Here is a 20,336-nt window from a genome sequence, read left to right on the forward strand (position 1 = left end):
AGAAAAAATAATAATAGCATCTAACGTGTTCATCATGCTTTACAGTGCACCTCAAGCTCTTTCTCACACCGGGCACACAGTAGGCACACAGTAGGCTCTCAATAAAGGTTTGCTAGATAAAAAAAAAAATATTCTCTCTCACTCCTCATAATCACAACGTAAGGTAACAGTGTTATGGCCATTTTACGGAATAGGAAACTGAGGCCCAGAGAGGAGGCAGTCACGCAGCCAGTAGGTGGCGAAACTGGGTCTTGAGTCTTATCTAATAAATTCAAGGCCAGTGCTTTTTTTCTCTAGGAAATAAATACCCGCCCGGCTCAGCGTTCTCGCTTCTGCCTTCCATCCGTGGGGAGTCGACGAAATTCCGGAAAGGCAAATCAGGCCTCTGCGCACAAATACAAACAGGGCCGGAGCGAACACCTGTGTCCCCCGTGCCTGCTGGGCTAGGCGTGGGATATGGACCGGGGGGCAAACGCTGGGGGAGGAGTGCACTTGACGAGGATGCTGGGCCTGGTGGCGACGCTAGAGACCACGGTTTCCCGGGACACTGTGAGTGCTGGCAGGGCGGCGCTGCTGCCCCACAGCAGCCCGGGCTGCACGGGACGTGAGCTCCCTGCACCAAGCGCCCAGGGGCCCCTGAGATCGTGGGGACCACAACCTCAAACCTCAGCTCCTTGGAGCGCGGGGACTTTGAAGGCGCAGTTATGTCTCCTGCATATTTCCGGGGAAGAGAATAAAGCACAGAGCGAGGAAACAACACCTCCAGGGTCATCCCGCCAGTGATGCCTGGGCTAGGGCTAGAAACCTCGTGTCCAGATCCCAGGCGGGCCTCCTCCCACCCGCCATAGGGGTTGGGTCTGGAGGAAGTGTGGGCGGAGGAGTCAGTTGCGAGTCAGGCGACAGGCTGGATGGGACGACGTAAAAGCGCTTGGGAGAGTCCCAGAGGTAACTAACCCTCGCATCAGAGGTCAGTGGGTAAAGAGAGAACCCATGAAAATCGAGATGTGCGCATGAACCTTTACCTTCTTCCTAGTCCTGAAAGACGTCCCAGATCCGACGGAGACCAGCGCTCTTCCTTTCGCGGAAGCTTTGGGACTGTCTGGCTCGGATCCCGGCTGAGCAGTGCGTGGGACCTTCCCGGGGCTGGGAGGATAGAGGAAAGGGAATGAATAAATAGCCTTTCCTAAAGTTCCACATCTTTTCCGAGCAAATTTTACTCCCCTCCGTAGAGCCAATTAAACGCAATAAAGCCTTGCATGGAACCTCTCTTCCTGGCAAAGCGTCGCCAACAATTGCCTAGGGGTAAACCAAATACGCCTCAGATAATTATACTAAACCCGGGGCAAGGAGTTGCCTGCCAGCGGCCTCCGCGCCAGCCAATATTTGGATAGTGTAGTGTAGTGTGTGTGTGTGTGTGTGTGTGTGTGTGTGTGTGTGTGTGTGTGTGTTTAAATTACACGCCGAAACCTGAAACCGACTGGTCGGTGCCAGGGAGGTTACATGATCTGTTTTTCTTGAACAGAGGTCTGTAGGCAGCTGCGGCGCGCACAAACCCTCCCCCGCTGGGGCTGCTGCGCGCCTGCAAAACTTGCCGGAATTAAATCAGCCCTGAGAGAAGGAGAGAGGAGGGCCGAGCGCGCCCCCCTGTGCCACGCCGGGATTCCCCCAGAATACTCCCGGGCGGCCGGCCCCTCTCCAAAATGGACAGGCGTCCGCCCTTTGGGTCCGGCGCTCTCCTCTGCAAGTAGGACCGCCGGGCGGGTTGGGGCGCCAGGGTCCGGGAGCACCCGGAGCGCAGAAACATGAGGATTGGGCACTTCGCTCTATCGTCACGGTTCTGTTTGGGATCCGAGTTGTGCGGTGGCTCGCCGAGACCCCAGGCTGGCCACGCGGCTCGCGTCCCCAGGCTCCGAGGCCGAGGGGGTGGCGGCCGGGTCTGTAGGTGTAATGAGCCCACCAGTGAGCGCCGGTTTTCAGCTTTCTAGTGTCCAGGTGGTGAGCGTCAGGCTTACCCCACGCGCCTTTGAAGGGCCCTTCTCTCGCTCTGTCCCCAGACACCAACGGGTCCACTTGCCCGACGGGAATGCACCTGACACCTCCCAAGGAGGAGTATTGCTTTTCTGGAAGCCCGCGGACTAGATACTTTCGTAAGCTGCCTTTGCCGGCTCAGCTTGGACAGGGCTGTTCTCACACCACGTCTGTCAAGGGAGAAGGGGGCCCCGGCCCCCGCGGGCTCGAGCTGTCCCTGTAACCGTAGGCGTCTTGGGAATTCCTCCGTGGCATCCCGAGGCCGGGAGGCCGGCTGCTGCTCAGCTCCTGAAACTGCCTCGGCCGGCCAGAAATTCCAAAAAAAAAGAGAGAGAGAGAAAAAAAGCCTCCATTGGCGGAAGGAACTGCCTCTGTCTGGAGTGACAGCGAAAGCATCCAACTCTGAACGGGTCTCCTTCGCTGGGGGCAAGCAGGAGGCTGCCCTGTTCCCCCGGGGCCCTCTTGCACACTTAAACTGTCTTTACCTATTCTAAAGCGGCTGCTGGCCTAGTAGCACTAGACAGAAAGCCAGTTCCCGACTAAAGATGAAAATTATGCATCTGCCCCGCTCACTGAACCCCTACAACCCGATGGGCAGACAGCCGGGTTCGTGGTCCTTCCCTGGGGCAGCTCAACCAAAGTCAGAAGCTGAAAACACGGACCTGGTGTCACCAAGGTCGGAGGGTAAGGGGCAATCTCCCAAGCAGCCTGGGCCAGGCGCCTTCTGCTTCCAGACTTAGACATGGAAAAGAAGGAATTAAAAACAGAGCGAGCCGCAGTCCCTACCACATGTAGCTCTTTTCTCCTCCACTGGCGGAACTGGAAGGGGCCCGCGAAATTTCCAGCTCCAGACATCTCATTTTACAAATAATGAAACTGAGGCCCAAAGACCGGAAGAGGGTGTGTTTTTTCCCCCCAAAACTCTGCTTTTCCTCCCAGCCCAAGGGCATCGGCAGCCAAAATCAGAATATAACTTGGGGTTCTCCCTGCCTTCAGCTGGGTTGCACTGCTGGGCTTACTGCGAGCAGGAACCTGTTCCCGACCCCAACAAGCACCAGGACCTCAGCGCTTCGGCTCATCCACCTTTCCCTCACAGGTCACGCCAGGCCCTGTGGATTCATCGTTTTGACCTCCCATTTGATTTTAATCACCTCCCTTCCCTCCATGTGCTAAGAATGGCAAAGACTTGGTTCCTGCACACCCAGGTGATGGGATCACAGTAATCCCAACTCCTCCTTCTGGCCCCAGCTCAGATGTCACCACCCTAGGGAAATGCCTCACCCTGTCCCATCCACCCACTCTTGAGAAGCGCGGTGGAGCCTCCATCCACCAATCCTCTATACCTATAAAGGTATAAAGTAATTTCCTGGTCTCTGTCAACTCTCTCTCTACACCGCGGTCCTGGAGCGCAGAGAGCTGTACCAGGCGCCATCCACGGGCCAGATATACAGTTGGTGCGCAGTAAAGTTGTGATGAAGTTAGCATTTGACGAAGCTGTCCCTGGCTCTCCTCCCCATGAATTTTCCCCTCCATCCCTCCAGGCACTGGGATTTTTTGCAGAGAACAGGCTTTGAGGTCACGATTCTCCGAACTTGGCCCAGAGTGGCTAGCTAGTCGAGGAGAAAGGTAATGTAAGGAGAGAGAATCAGAGCTGGTAGGTGGGAAGAGTGAAAGGGGGGGGGGAGGGGGGGAGGCTGAAGATGCAGGAGAGAAGAGGAAAAGTAGGGTCTAGTGCCCCTCTGTCTAGCGTCGCGACCCGGATGGGGTGCGGCAGCGGGGACCGCACCCGGGGCTGCGCCCTTCCCAGCCAACAGCCTGCGCTCCCCGCCCCACTCGGCGGCGGCTGGGTGCTGCGAGCGGGTGGTGAATGCGGAGGGTGGGGGCGCCCGAACCTGGACGGAGGAGGGGGCGGGGGCGAGGCACCGCGCCTTCTTGCCCCTTCTTCTGCGAGAGACGCGGCGGCGGCGCGGAGTCCCTCAGCCTCGGTCATGTGATAATCTCGAAGCGTGAGCTGCGGGGGTCTCGGCGTCTCGGGGACCATTACAAAACGCAGCCAGGAGAGCGCGTCGCAGCCACAGCCGCCGCCGGCTCTCCAGCTGAAGACCCGCCCGGGAGAGCGGCGGCAGCGGCGGCGCGGACCGCTGAGCCGGCCTCGGGGGTCTCGCATCCCCCCAACATTCGCAGACACCCCCTCCAGCCCGCGGTTCGCGCCCCGCGCCCCCGCCCCTCCTCAAAGCCTGCATGCTCCGCGCCTGCAGAAGCCACCAAACTTTTCCCCGCCAGCGACCGCCCACAGCTCTGTCCCCGGCTCCGCCGCGAGCTGCTGGAGGAAAAGGTGACTGACGCAGGCTGCCCGGAGCCGGGCTTCCTTCTCCTTACCTTGCTTCTCCTATCCAGGAACACAGAACTCCAGGGTGGACTAAGTGGCGGGGCAGGGAGCAGCCTTCCCCCGCCTCCTGGACAGCGAGTGTCATTTCGGATTTAAACGGCCAGAGTCCTGACTGTCCGGTCCTTCCTCCCAGCCCACTTGACCTCCGCTTCCCTCGGACCAAGAAAAAGCAAGGAGACCGGAAGAGAACACGGCCCCTCCCCACTCTTCCAACGCCTGCTCCGCAGCTCAGTCTCTGGCCATCCCAGGGAAGACGCCGCGAGGGTGGCGGTGAAGCTGGCGCGCCCCGCCCGCGCCTGTGCGCTCGGGTCGGCGGCCGTCGGGGCCAGAAGTTGTGAGCATCCAGAGCTAAGTTGGCCCAAGAGGCAGAGCGCGGAAATCCCAGGCAGCTGAGAGAAGGCGGGAGATAAACGGCGGGAGGGTCTTAGGGGGAAGAGGGTGGAGTGGCGGGGCTGGGCGGGCGCAGTGAGGAGTAGTGGAGACAGCCAGGCCCCGGGAGCCGGCTGCGGAGCCGGTGGGCGGTGGAGGCGCCAGGGGCGATGCCTCGGCCGGGGAAGAGTTCGTACAGCGACCAGAAGCCGCCCTACTCGTACATCTCGCTGACCGCCATGGCCATCCAACACTCGGCGGAGAAGATGCTGCCTCTGAGCGACATCTACAAGTTCATCATGGAGCGCTTCCCCTACTACCGCGAGCACACGCAGCGCTGGCAGAACAGCCTGCGCCACAACCTCTCCTTCAACGACTGCTTCATCAAGATCCCGCGGCGGCCCGACCAGCCCGGCAAGGGCAGTTTCTGGGCGCTGCACCCCGACTGCGGCGACATGTTCGAGAACGGCAGCTTCCTGCGGCGCCGCAAGCGCTTCAAGGTGCTGCGCGCGGACCACACTCACCTGCACGCGGGAAGCACCAAGGGCGCGCCAGGCGCCGGGCCCGGAGGGCACCTGCACCCCCATCACTCCCACCACCCGCACCACCACCACCACCACCATGCTGCCGCCCACCATCACCACCACCACCACCCGCCCCCGCCGCCGCCGCCCCCGCCGCCGCCGCACATGGTGCATTATTTCCACCAGCAGCCGCCCCCGGCTCCGCAGCCGCCGCCGCACCTCCCGTCGCAGCAGCCACAGCAGCCGTCCCAGCAGTCCCAGCCTCAGCAGCCGTCGCACCCCGGCAAGATGCAGGAGGCCGCGGCCGTGGCGGCGGCCGCAGCGGCGGCGGCGGCGGCGGCAGTGGGGAGCGTGGGCCGCCTGTCGCAGTTCCCGCCCTACGGGCTGGGCTCGGCCGCCGCGGCCGCCGCCGCCGCCGCCGCGTCCACGTCGGGCTTCAAGCACCCGTTCGCCATCGAGAACATCATCGGCCGGGACTACAAGGGCGTGCTGCAGGCCGGCGGGCTGCCATTGGCCTCGGTCATGCACCACCTGGGTTACCCTGTGCCAGGCCAGCTCGGCAACGTCGTCAGCTCCGTGTGGCCGCACGTCGGTGTCATGGATTCGGTGGCCGCGGCGGCCGCCGCCGCTGCAGCCGCGGGAGTGCCTGTAGGCCCGGATTACGGGGCCTTCGGGGTGCCGGTCAAGGCCCTGTGCCACTCGGCTAGCCAGAGCCTGCCGGCGGTGCCGGTGCCTATAAAGCCGACTCCCGCGCTGCCGCCCGTGGCTGCGCTGCCGCCCACGCTCACTGTCCCCGCGGCCGCACAGCCAGCACCGGCACCGTCCACCGTGTGCCCCGCGGCCTCGGCCTCGGCCTCGCCCGCCGCCTCACTGCTGGAGCCCACCTCCGTGAGTGCGGCCGAGGGCAAGGGTGGCTCCCTGCACTCGGTGCTGGTGCACTCGTAAGGCACCCAGCGAGCGGAGAGAGACGAAATGAAGACAGAGAGGAACCGCTGGTCCCCGACCGCGGGAGGGGGAGAGGGTGCCCTGGCCAGGCCCGGCTGAGCCCCAGCCTTGGCGGGAAAGATATTGAAACAAACGAACAAACCCGAATGTGGTCTGAGTAAATGTAACACTTCTGGTGTCAGTGTGTATACTATGTTGTACAATCAGATTCATGAAAGCCAGTTTTCAGGTAAGAGTTTCTATTGTAATTAATATTATAAATCAATAAGTTATGGGGGGAGGGAAATGAAGGCGTTTGGGGAATCCTCCTTTAGCAGGTGAATTGGAAATGGATTTCGATTCTTATTTCTGCGGGACCAGAAGCTGTGGGATCTAAACATCAAGGGGAGAAATGCAACAGAGAGTGACGCTGAGACAGACCTCAGCCACCGAGTTGCTCTCCGCTGGTCTCCTGCAGGGCAGCTGCCGCTCTTGGCGCGTTTGAGACGAAACTGCTGTTCACGAAGGATATCTCGATTTATTTAAGAAGGAAGACAGGGGAGCGTTTGGTGCCGTTATTTTCCTGGTCAGGGAAATGGGCCAGGAGACGGTATTATGAATAAAGTCGCTTTAGGGTGCAGTGGGAACACCATGGAGGATTTCGAGAAACAGTTACGTTTCTTGGCTCTGACCCGGGGTCGAGAAGGGTAGGAGGAACACGGAAAGCAATTAGTTTGCACAAAAGAGAATAGTAGCGGTTTACAGAGCAAAGCCCAGGATTCCAAACATAAAGTTCGAGAAACACAACCAAAGAGACAATAAAAGGCGACTTTCTGCCTGCAATTCGTTGGTGTATCAATCGGATGAAATCATTAAGGAGCTCCCCAAATAATGCGAATTCTCACGGTCTGTTCCATTGGGATTTTAAAGAGAAAAAATTACTTGCATCGCCACGAGGTTTTGTCCCCTAACTCAGCAGTGCAAGGAAAACCTGCCTCATCACCCAGCAGTTTTGCTCTTTCGGGCTTACAGGAGCGTTTCCTGGCGCTTGCGACCTGGTCACCTTTGCACGCTGCTGTCCTTGTGCGTGGGAACGAAACTTGGCTCGCTGCTGCTGCTCTTTCCCTCTTTTTGAGCCCCAGTAATAGCACTTTACTTGCAACAAACTTTTGGGAACGAAGGGGGGCGGGTAGGGAGGAGGCAGCAGCTCTTTGCCTCTCAGTCACTCTGGTTTGTGTCCACGCCGCATTCGGGTTGTGACTTTGTGACAAGTTCATGTCTGCCTGTGTTGTACGCGGTGTTCTCCATTAAAGCTTCTCTCTGGATCTGCCCGTGCCGGTGTGATGGTGTTCCGCTTCTCCAGAAACCAGGCCGCGGCTTGCGTGCCTCCTGCGCAGACAGAGGACTTGGCAAACCCTCTCCTCCCCCGTGAATTCTTACCATCAGAGCTGCAGAGGGGTGAGTTCACAGGCCGGCCACCAGTAGGGACACCCTTGCTCCACTACTCCTTTTATCAGTGGCGCATTTATCTCCTCTGCTACCCGTTCTCGCTTACCATGCTGGTTTCCCAACTGAGCTCAAGTCCTCCTCGGGGCCAGAACTGAGTTAGACACACACACACACACACACACACACACACACACACACACACACACACACACACGGTAACAGTGATTTTGTTGTTGTTCCTACACGAGGTTCACATCAATACACCATCACCACCACCCCAAACCCTTTTCCCTTTTCTGAGGTCCTGAGGGCAAGCCCATTTGGTGGGTACCCAGCGGCGCCCCCTTAAATCTGCGGGGCTGGCCGGGAACCGGGAGGTCGGCGCCGGGATGCTGCCCCTGCCGTGGCGGCCGACCTTTAACGAGGATCCTGGGCCGCCACCGAGGCCTGGGACCTGTTGCGCACAGGCGCCGGCTGCGCCCTGGCCCAGCGGGGCTGTGGCCGCGGCGGCTGGAGGCCCAGGGCGGCAGATGCTGGGCCCGCGGAAGCCCACAGCTCCCCACCGGACCCTGCAGGCTGCGGCTACTGCGGAGCTGCGCGGGGAGCTGGCGAGGTGGCCCGGCCGGTGCGGGGGACCCCGCTGGGGCCAGGGAGTCGCCACCAGGCTTCTGCCCCTCCAACCAGGAACAGGGCTCCAACGTGAACCAGCTTCCCTCGGCCCAGCCAGCCCCATGGACGCCTCCTCTAACCTTTCTTCAGAAGAAAGCAAAGGCCAACAAGACCTGTGCACGGTAATGACCCTGGGAGGGGGAGGGGAGGGTCTCCCCGCATCCCTGATTTACAACAACCCTTGCAGCAAGACCAGGTTCTGGCCAGGCCTGGGAAACGCGTCTTGGTGCAGACCATGGCCTCCTTGGGCTCGGACAATTCCAGTGCCTCCCGTTCTGTCAGTTGGAGACTCTGCTAGGTTTTCCTCTACACTAGTTTGATATTATTGAAAGACAAAAAGAAAAAGGGCAGACGCTGACATGGGGGTCACAGACTTGGGGAGACTTGGGGAATCTGGCTTCTTTGTCTGTCTCTGGGTGAGTTGGTGCCTGGTAGCCCCGGGCAGGGACCCGTAGTTTAGAGGCTGAGCGTCCTGAATCCCAGGAGTTTCTTCCAAAGAGCACCCTTCCTTCCCCACCTGCCTGCAAGAGCCAGTGAACTTTAGAGCAAGGCCCATGGTTCCACGGGAAAGGGGCGAGGCCCCACGTGATGTTTGGGGGGAACTGGAGGTGGGGGTCTGGCCTAAGTGACCGCCCCTCCTGAGGAGGGGGGAGGGAGCCTGTGGGCCACGCCTCAGAGGATGAATATTTGACCCTGGCTGTTTCCCTGAACCCTCTAAGCACTCAGCCCCACACCCGCACACCCCCGTGGCACCCCTTCTACCTCTGTGAGGAAAACATGGTTGTTTTGTTTTGTTTTTACTGTCAGGGAGGAGAGAAAGGAGACTAGAGGGCAACATGAGCTTAGAAATAATTCCACTCAAGTTTTCTTCCAGGGGGAGACCCTGGTACTCAAAGGAAGCTAAGCATGGCATTCAGACTGGAGAGCACAGGATTCATGTAAATAAACACCAGGTGTGGGGGGTGGGGGGTGGGGGGGAGCTTTCTGTTAAAGCTCTGATCCCAAGAGAGGTCCCAGTTAAAGCCTTGAAGACCCCCTCCCCCCTCAACTAAGATGAGGGCTGCAGTCTAACTGTAAGAGTATCATTCCCACAAGCACCCATGGCCAAGCTGGGAGTTGGCAGGATTAATCTGGGCAAACCTCTGAGATGCCAGGACTGGGAAATCCCCAGGTCCCGGCTCACTACTCCACCAGAATCAGATCTTCATATCCACATGCCAAAAAACACTCACTCACAGACTCTGAGCCAGATTCAGCGTGTATTGTAAATGTTTAAAGAGGGATCGAACCCTTAAACATGTATAGTTCCAGTAATAATCTAAGTATGTAGAGAACGGCTAAAGCTAATAAGAATAAACTGATGGTGATATTTTGGTAACCCACTCAACTGAGTATGTGATCACATATGATCTCACAGGTATTCTCTCTCTAGCTACAGGTGGAGGTAGAGGGAAATTAAGTTCTAGACCCAAGGGAGATGGAAGTAAAGACACTTACGTATGCATGACCATCTCAGTTCACAAGCTTAATAAAATCACTCAGGGTATGCTAAGTACTGGTGGTGATACCATGGCACTATGCTGCTGGTTTCCAGGATGATAGAGAAAGCTACTTACTAGTTGCTTAGCCTGGATCCCACTTCACTGAAGGCACAGAACCCCAAGAAGGACGGGGAGGAACCTGGAGGAGGGAGAAGGGTTTTAGTGTAGATGTCCTTAAAAGAAAAATAGAAGAAAAACAACTTGGAATAATCTATTTGATTACATTTCCTTGGGAAGCTAAGACAAGAGCTAAAGGCAGAGGGAGGGCGGAGCTATTTTAGCTGTGGTCCCTAGGAGAACAGGCCCTCCTGCAAAGGCCAGGGCCTGCACAGTTGGCATCTGGCACTCAGGAAGCCTGTCAGTCAGGCTGGCTTGTGGTCAATTATCTCCTTAAGTAGACTGGCATCCGTCCAGCCAGGGAGGAGGGCTGTTTGCATCCATAGCAATCAGAGCCAGTTAGCTGGAAGTGGCACCGCTGAACTCCAAAGCATCTTTGCATTGCAGTGTTTGGAATGCTGATCGACACCTCTCCTGGGACTCAAAGGTGACATTTGCCTGCTTGGCACTACTATAGACATCCTCCAGAAGAGTGTGGAAGCAGAATGCCTTAGGAGAAGAAACATGGATCACCAAAGCCACTAAATCCCCTTAAATTCCACGCACCAACAACAAAATTACCACTTCTGATATGCACAAAATTATAGAGCTCATTATAAGTTGTGGTGGGATTCGGCCCCTCCATTGGATAACACTTTCCATTCTTCACTGTACCTGACTGTGAAATGTGCACACAGATATTTTGGAAGCATGCTCAGGATTTGGATGATGTGGCAGGAGTTTTAAATGGTATTGTTGTTCATCATACTGTGTGCATGGGATTCTGTATGGGGGAGTAGGGGCAGGGTAGAGTTTGTATTGAAACTGGGAAATTTAAAAAAAAAAATGGTTTCAAAAGCCAGTGATCATCTCTTTGTAGGTGAAAAGGCAAAGTGAGGATCCAAATGAAGGTAGGGAGTCCTTGAATTCCAGAGGGCAAAACAGTTTCTTCATGTCCAGCATTCTCATTCTGCTCATTGAAAGTATTTTCATTAACTTTATCTTTCAAAGCTGAAATGCTACCTTATACCCTTTGGGGGAGATTGAAGAGATCTGCTTGGGATTTGAATTCAGTCTTAAACCATTGTTTGAATGGTATGAGTTTGGCAAAACTCCAGACCTACTCTGTCCCAAGCACTTTCCCCCTTAACTGTCCCCTGTGTATTTTAAGGAAAATTCAAGCCACATGTTGCTGTTTCCCCCTTGCATTCAAATGTTGCTTTATTGAATTTTAGTATGGTCCATGAAATTTAAATTCTGAGTTTTAAACTGTAATATATTCGTATGATCTATACTCAGTCACATGATATGCACATATATCATTAAGCAGAAAATAAAGCATCTGAGAATTACAGTTGTATTATGACAGTAACACTTCTTTAAACTGAAGAGCCTTGCTGAGAATCCCATATTTAAAAAGGATTTTATAAAATTATCAGAAATTCAAAAAAAAATAACTGAGTGACTCATGAAAATGTCTTTAAAAGAATATTGTTAAGAAAATATTTTGGTTATGTTTGATCCAACTAGTTCTTTCCTGCCACAAGGAACAGGTCTTTTGTGTGCACACGGCACCTGGGCTTTGCTTGTAAGTCACAGTTCTCATTATTGCAGCGTCACTTAAGAAGTGCGTTCGGATATGCTTTCCCATCTGAGCCAGTTCCATTCCTGTCAGCGCCTTCATGGACAGCGTGTTTTTATTGTTACTATGGATAGATGCTTAGTAAGAAGGGAGCTGGAGAATTGTCAACCAGGCCCAACTGAACTAGATTCATTCCAGAAAGAATCCGTAACACTGAAACACACAGATGAGAAAGAGGAAGAAGGAAAGATGGGGGGGAGGGAAATAAGGAGAGAGGAAAGGAAGAAAATAAGTTAGAAAGTGAGGAAGAAAGTTAGAATATTAGGAAGAAAAGAGAGAGAAAGAGGCAGATGTATGCCTCTAATACAGACAAAGGAAAAAAACTAATTCTAATATTGCTTTGATTTTCTCTCAGGAAACTAGATCAATTCTTTCAATGCATGTGACTACACCTATAACACCACTTACTTACCCAAAGTAATTGTGCCTTAGAAACAATATTCCACTTAAAAAAATGATCCTTAGCTGAAGAGGACTGGACATTGTATTACTAACTGGCAACCTCATTTATTGCCTAAACAGATAAAGCTTTAGTCTGCCTAAGAATTCATCCTATGTAATAATCTGAACAATAAAGATTTATTTTTTAAAAAAAGAATTCATACTAGGTGGGGATTTTATAGCATTAACTTTGTTGTAACATGTTTTATAGCGATTAACCTATATCCCCATAGGGCAATGTTTAAATAAATCATGCTATTTGCAGAATATGGAATATCATGCCGCCATTACAAATAATGCTTATAAAATTTTACTCATATAGAAAATGTTTGTGAAATTCTATTGAGGGAATAATCTCAACTCCATTGTGTACATTGAAGATGTACAAGAAGAGCCAGACTAGTATGGCTCAGTGGTTGGGCATCAACCTTATGAACCAGGAGGTCAGGGTTCAATTCCCAGTCAGGGCACATGCCTGGTTGCTGGCTCAATCCCCAGTGTGGGGCATGCAGGAGGCAGCTAATCGATGATTCTCTCTCATTATTGATGTTTCCACCTCCCTCTCCCTCTCCCTTCTTTTCTGAAGTAAATAAAAGTATATTTTTAAAAAACTTGAAACTTTCAAGCATAATAGAAGTATCACCCTGCTTTTGTGTCACAAACACATTCTCTCTATACTGCTAATTTTGGAGGCACTTCTACTGAAAAGAGAAATAGCTATGTTTTTCTGAAGTGAAACTATTGTCACTACTAAAAAAGAAAACAAACAAAACACTCCATTCAATATGCCTCCAGAACTGAGGCATTCCACATCATAAATCACATACCTTCTGATTTTATCAATGAAGCAACTGAGGCAGAGAGTCACTTGAAGAACAAATTAGTGGAAAGTGAACCTTTGTGTATTGGGTCCTGGTAATCTGGGGCTCTAGTGGGAGTTAGGAAGAGTGGAAGAAAAGAAGGGAATTTCTCCTTCCTCTTTGTTCCCAGTGGGGCTTCCTTTCTGCTTTTGATTCCTGGAAGTATCATGCAGGCAAAACTTCTTCACTCGGCAGTGTCTTTCTCCATCCACGGCTGACTCCCTTTAGAAGTCTTTCTAACACTTGAAGAAACAGCCTATCTTTGAGCCCCAGCCCCAGTTAGCAGGTGCCTGCAGGCATCCTGAGGTACAGTTCCAAGGAGATCACTTCTAAGTTTCCAAGTGTTAATAATTCCAAATTCTTCCTTTTATACTCTCCACGCTAGGGGTAGTAACTGCTTTGTGCAGTTGCTACATACGTGATACCTTAGAGTTCTCTTTCTACCCTTTCAGTTAATAACATCTTTACACCTAGATACCAACTTATTATATTAAATTCTGTCTGTAAAAATAACTAGGATAGTTTCTGTTTCCTGACTGGACTTTGATACATCTGCCCTCAGGGACCCAACAGTCTGAGCAGAAGATTGTCTCTTCTGACAAGAGGAGTATAGAGGAGGATGTACGGTTCAAATTTATAATACAATAGACATAGATATGCTAATAGTTTTCAATCAGGAAAAGCATTAAAATGTATTTACTTTAGCAAATAATACAAATACTCTTTTTCAAACGATTAAAGCATGTATTTATTAGCAGCATGATCTGTGTTCTCTCTGCATGACTTCATTGCAACCTGTTTTTGAAAAGTTGCATGGTTTGCAGATAGGTTCTTCATTCCCAGTGTGACAGGCCCAGGCCAGGAGCTAATTCCTCAGGGTGAGGCTCCTGCAGACCATACTGTTTGGCCTCTAGAAACAAAAATAACCCAGTTCTCCCTAGGAAGGTAAGAGACTAAAGAACAAAGTAGTCAAACAAACAAAATCCATTGGGAGCAAACCAACTAATCAAGTAAATAAAAAACAAAAAAAGGTGTTTTTTGAAATTTCTCAATTTGATAATTCTACTTATAGGTGTGCTATGAGGACAAGGAAAATTTAAAACTACTTATAATAATAAAAGCTAGCATTCATTGAGCTTTTTAATCCAGCTTCTATGAGCTAAATGCTTTACATCCTAAATCATATGTAACCTCACAACAGCTCTTTAATTTAGGTGCTTCTATTGCCCTCATTTTACAGGCCAGAGAACTGAGTCATAGGCTGTTCAAGGAACTTGCCCAAGACTAGGCAGCCAGTAAGTGGAGCCAAAGCCAGAGCTTCTCACTGGAGGGATACTGGTTTCCCTTAACAACGTGCCATAAAACAATAGCAAGTTGCAATGAACACATTTCACAGACTTTTGTACAGTTTTCTATTAGAGCAGCAAATATATATTTCTAAATAGTTCTGACAGGCAGGGGTCCTCAAACTACGGCCCGCGGGCCACATGCGGCCCGCCGAAAACATTTATCTGGCCCACCGGGTGTTTTTGCCCGCCGCTGTGTGCATAGGAATTTGTTCATAGTTTTTTTTTTAAACTATAGTCCGGCCCTCCAACGGTCTGAGGGACAGTGAACTGGCCCCCTGTTTAAAAAGTTTGAGGACCCCTGTGACAGAGTATTCGAGTTCTTGACAAGCCAAATAGCCAATGAAAGAGTTCAAGAGAAGCGTGAGCACTATGGAGTCCATGTTTATTTTGATGTCAGAGACCGAGCTGATCCACTACCTTTTATTTTTCTGGCTTGATAGTAATATTTGTGGGAACATTTTCCGTTTCTAAAGATATCGAGCATTTTCATCTTTGTAACTCCACTGCCTAGTATAATACCTGACTCATGATAGGTTTCTTACTAAAGATTTGTTGAAGAGAATGAAGAATTGGATTAATATATTCCTCCATCCTTATTTAACAAATATTCAAATGTATAGACTGTTTGCCTAAATAGTTTAATAGAATTCAGATAACTAAATCCAAGTTAGCTTAAATGGCTTCAAGAGAGACAGAGACTCAGCTACTTTTCCAAGGTTATTTAGCTAGTTTATGATGAAGCCAGGATTGGGTCTCAGGGCAGTCCAACTCAATCCCAGCTCTTATCCACAGTGTTAAAATGCTTTGAAAAGTCTCTTGACTTCTCTGTTTCTTAGTTTTCACATCTGTAAAGCTGGACAAATAATACTTACCTATTTAGGTTTAACTTAACCAATAAATAAAAACAAGTATGTTGACAATCAAAATTGAATTTCATATATTCAAAAACCAAATGAAAGATATTTCTTAGTAATTGGAGACAGATTTTTTTTTTTTAAAAAGAGCCACTTAAATTAATATAATTCAGTATAGGAGGCCAGCTGAAAAGAGGAAATTGTTTTGGACAATATTTCTTACAACTTTTCAAAGCTGTGTGATGATTTTTAAATCATATTTATAGAAACCATTTCCTGGCTTTAAAATTAATTTTGGTATTATATGGTATTTACTTAAAAATAACTTTTTCCTGGTTTTAAAAATATTAAAATCACATTAAAAGAAAAATTGAAAAAACAATGTGAACATTATTTAGAATGAAATTTTAGAATATATCACGGCAAGATGGTAAACCTTAAAACTGACTGTAATTGAAAATTCACATGAAAATGTGGATTCACCCAAGATGATAAGAAACTATGTGCCATATAAATCACAACAGCTCTCAGCACCCCAGGCATACTTCTTTCTCCTCTCTCATTGGATTCTTTCTGTCCCCAACAATTGAATTTTGTCTTTCCTTCACAACCCAACTTAAAACCAACTTATAGAGTGCCTAATAGAGTATAGGAACACAATATTTTCTATCTTTTTTCTAAGAAGTTTTATCATTTTTTCTCCACTCTCCTCTAGTGTTATTAATCTCCATTTTCCTCATTCTTAGTGCATGTTGTCACATCCATGGCACAGAGTGCTTTGATTTGGACTGGGTGTGTCACTGGCTCTCCTGCGGAAATGAACTGTAGAGTAGGATGGACTTTACCTTTAAGGAAATCTTCATGTGCCTTACTGCATGGTGTTTTCTACACAGTATGGACTCAATAAGTGTGTGTGTGTGTGTGTGTGTGTGTGTGTGTGTGTGTGTGTATAACAGAATTGCCCTTAGCTGGCCCTTCAAAGCTGATTTCTAAACAGACAAGTAGATGATTCTTTCTTGTCTAACACCATTTGTATCTCTTTGTACTTATCCCTTGTCCTGGAACATGAAATTATGTGGGACTGACGGCCTCCATCCCATATTCTTGCAACCATTGACAGCATTCAATTTAAGACATACAGGTGCCCCAACTGAAGGTAGGCAACTCTCTCCACAGATTTACATTGACCAGAATAATCATTTTAAAGTTCTAATCCTAGACATCTCACTATGGGAAATACTGGCCATTGTGAATATCATCCAAAAGGCGATATGGTGCAATTAGAAAGGGTTAAGCTTTGAACTCCATCTCTGAAATTTACTACCACAAGCACTTTAATGGTAATAATTGATTATGGTTAGTCTAACATTAATCCTCAAAAAAACTGAATACAGTCAATTCTAGTCCCAAATCCCATCTTCATTTTACCAGATAAAGAAATTTAGAATGAGAGTCAACTTTCTTTCCAAGGTCATACAGCTAGTTAATGATTGTGTCTGCCTTGGAACTCAAGGCAATGAGACTCAAGTCCCAGCTCTTAACATCATTGTCACAATGCTTCACTATGTTTCTGAGCATTTCTATTTGTGTTCTCATCTGAAAACAAACAAACAATGTCTACCACATTGGGTTGTTGAGGTAGCAGTCCAAGGAACATTAGTTTTCTTTTATCTGGAATCGTGGGACCTCCTCAAGCTGAATCAATCTGAATTACGATATTTATGAGGACAAGGGAGCATTCTATATAATGACCTAAATTTCATCCCCTGTTTTTCCAACTGATGAATAGCTCCCCAATGACCCAGGTGTTCCTTGGATACAGAATTGAGTCTCCACAGAAAGCAAGATGGGTTGTTGATCCTCAGCGATTTGAACACATTTGCTCTGAGTGATTGAAGACTTTTAAAAGAGCACTTGCCACATTTTATTGACAACAGGTTTTCCTTTACAAATAGAAACAATTATGTTAATTTACATATGTATCAACCTGCGATGAGTTAGCTGTGTATTAACTTCTGGTGAGGAAAACTAAAAGTCTAGAAAGGGAAGTTGCCTTGAGTTTTACAAAAGAGAGGAAATCTTACTTGTGCTTCCCACTGAGAAAAAAAATAATGAACAAAGAAAGTAAAAAAGGACCTACAGTGACATTGCTAAATCCCTTCTTCTTTTCCACAACAAATGGTCAACATCCAGTGACAATATTATGATGTTGATTTTTTAAAGCTGGTGCATCATCAATTTTCATTTCTTTTTTATCTGTTCTTCACATGTGGTAAGATAAGGCCAATGAATATGTACTTTTTGATGAATCATTGCCTTTTGATCCTCTCCCTAACTTTATTGAACTAAGACACCATGGAGCCTTTTTTTTAAAGGTCCTTTGTATAATGGAGAGATCTGAATTCTAATGTCTGCAATTCTTCCTGTCTGATACTGAGAAAACAGAACTTCTCTGAAATGCTGAAATGTAGGTTCCTTTTTTACAAACCTTAGTTCTGAAAATATTTATCAAGCACACCTTAAATAAAACAGTGTGTTGGGAGGTGTGCAGGAGGGACAATAATGGGGCCCAGATTTCTCCACAAAATCTTTGCTAGATGAAGCGCCCAAATGTTACATCCAGCTCCAAAGGTCAATACTTCTCATTCTTGCGAGGTCATGAGAACAAAGGCTGTTTGTAAAGTAAGTGTGTGACAAATATTAGGGATAGAGACAGTGGTGATGAGAAACGGGATGGTAATGGCCTTGACAAGGAGATGCTGTGAATAGTTAGTATCCTGTGTGTAGGAAAGGGTTGATTATGCTCTTCTAGACTCACTAAAGATATTGAAGAGGCACATAAAACTTCTGTGGGCATGGAAATGGAAGACCTTTTGGCCTTGATGTGATAGAAGGTTGCACCATGGAGTCTATAGCACTTATACTATAATAAACATTGAATTCAAGTACTAAGCGATGAGATTCTTGAGATATATATTACATGGTATAATATGCAGCTTCTGAACACATTTTACAGAGATGATCCTACTAGACAGAGGTAGACAGAAACTCAGATATGTAAGGACCTACTAAATCAGCAGTTCTCAACCTGTGGATCGTGACCCCTTTGGAGGTCGAACGACCCTTTCACAGGGGTCGCCTAAGACCATCGGAAAACACATATATAATTACATATTGTTTTTGTGATAGCAACGAAAATAATTTTATGGTTTGGGGTCACCACAACATGAGGAACTGTATTAAAGGGTCGCGGCATTAGGAAGGTTGAGAACCACTGTAACTAAATTGTTTATAATTTTCTAAGCTGCACAATGAAATTTATAGGCTGAATTTTTTTCAGAGCATCTCACTAGAAGAAGCAGAACTGATTACTTGCTTCTCCACTTACTATTCCTTTTAGTATATTGAACACTCTTTGCCCTTAAAGATAGAAACGAAACACTTGACTCACTACTAGTTTGCTCCTTGTGTTAAATAAGATTAAAATCTAGGAATTAGAAACTTATATCTTTCAGTTTTTAACATATGATATAGATACAGCTTCTAAAAAGAATCCTGAAGTCATTACACTCTATTGCTATAGTTAAACATAATTGAGATTCCTGAATTTCTACATTAGATAGCTATATGTTTATCACATCATGATTCATACCAAAGCCAAGATTCAGAGCTCTACAGCCAACTATCCATTTAGTTTTTTGTGATGATGTGTCATTGCAGATACAATCAGACAGTAAATAAATAAAATTTGAATTTACTTAAAGAAAAGGAGAGAATTAGCCTTATTAGAAAAATGCAAATCTATTACAAGAGAAATCTTCATTTGACTTTTGAGGTAAGGATGGCTTGATAGAGTTAGATCCTTCCAACATTTAGAATCTCTTCCCGTAAGAGACATGAGATGGATGGGGAGGGGCAGGAGGTTGGGGAGAGGGAAAACTGATCTCAGCAATCTCCAGATATTTGAGAACCTTGGATCCGCCCCTGTGTGTTGAGTGCAAAGAAACAGAAAGGAAAGGCAAAGTGGTCCTTACTTCAATGAAAAGGTAGAGACTTATACTAGTTATAATACATGTAGATCTTCACATTTCTACATTTAAAGGAAGTGTGTGTGTGTGTGTGTTGATACGAAATATAAATATCAGGAATTTGGGTGACTCTTTTACAAATCATTTAACATAGAGTAAGTTTTACTTTGTAAAATTTTCCAGGAAGATATTTTATTTTCAAGATAATTTATGACATGCTCAAGTAATACAGACAGATCTGTTTATCTAAAAGTTAACTTAAAGCTCCATTTTTCATTGTCGTCATTACTGAGCATATGGGGAAAGTGTTTGAATTCCAAATATTGCCCCCCCCCCAAAAAAAAAAACCCACCAATTTTAAATATTCTTCCCAATAATAGCATGGGATGGTGTACTCATTTATCTCAATAGTTATGTTGCTAAAATACAAATTATATTTTTATAACTCAAATTGAATGTTAATAATCTCGAACTCCCCACTATGTAAAGAAATTAATAGTATGTGTGTTAAAAGCAGATCACACATAGATTATACATAATTTCCAATAGCAGAAAACCTTAGGCACAAGGAGAATGAGTGATTTGCCTGAAAACACCAGCAGACAATTCTAGCACTGGGAACAGACACCAAGAATTTTGACTTCCAGCCAGGATCATGAAATATATATCGACTTTCCTCCTGAAAGCTGGACAACTTTTTAAAATTATTGACTGTAAATTTTAAATATAAAAATTTTTAAAAGACTTTTTATCCTCAAACACAAATTCCCCGGAAAATTACTTCAGTTGTGCACTTCATCATGTCCTATGTTGACCCAACCTTAGATAATAAACAGATTTTGTTTTGTTTTATTATTTGATTAAATCTCATCCAACACTTCTCCCTGGCAGTCAGGGGACTGGAATCATCCATCCTGACTGGAGCATGTAGATTTGCTACTTTGTAATTTAAGGATTAGCTTTGCACTTGAGGAAACTTTGGGTAGCATCAAACCCACCCTACAGAATTCTGCGATTAATTTCACTTATGAATTTAAAGTGTTTACAGCTGTCTTCACAGTTAAATAAGGATTTACTGAAATGCTGCCCTCCCCAGTGACAGAGACAATTCCCTAACCAGCAGGACTTCTGCATTCCCAGAAGTAGATGGTTTGACCAGGGAGGATGAAATTA

The 20,336-nt window shown here is 47.9% G+C and overlaps 1 protein-coding gene across 1 annotated transcript; it reads left to right on the forward strand.

Moving 5' to 3' along the window:
- Nucleotides 1-4,905: 4,905 nt before the first annotated feature.
- On the forward strand, nucleotides 4,906-7,506 carry FOXB2 (forkhead box B2). The gene has a single exon (XM_059658761.1). The coding sequence runs from the start codon at nucleotides 4,957-4,959 to the stop codon at nucleotides 6,253-6,255; it is 1,299 nt and encodes a 432-aa protein (XP_059514744.1). The 5' UTR covers nucleotides 4,906-4,956; the 3' UTR covers nucleotides 6,256-7,506.
- The last annotated feature ends 12,830 nt before the right edge of the window (nucleotides 7,507-20,336 follow it).

The sequence above is a fragment of the Myotis daubentonii genome, chromosome 11 (assembly GCF_963259705.1).
Source record: "Myotis daubentonii chromosome 11, mMyoDau2.1, whole genome shotgun sequence".
Classification (NCBI taxonomy): Eukaryota; Metazoa; Chordata; class Mammalia; order Chiroptera; family Vespertilionidae; genus Myotis; species Myotis daubentonii.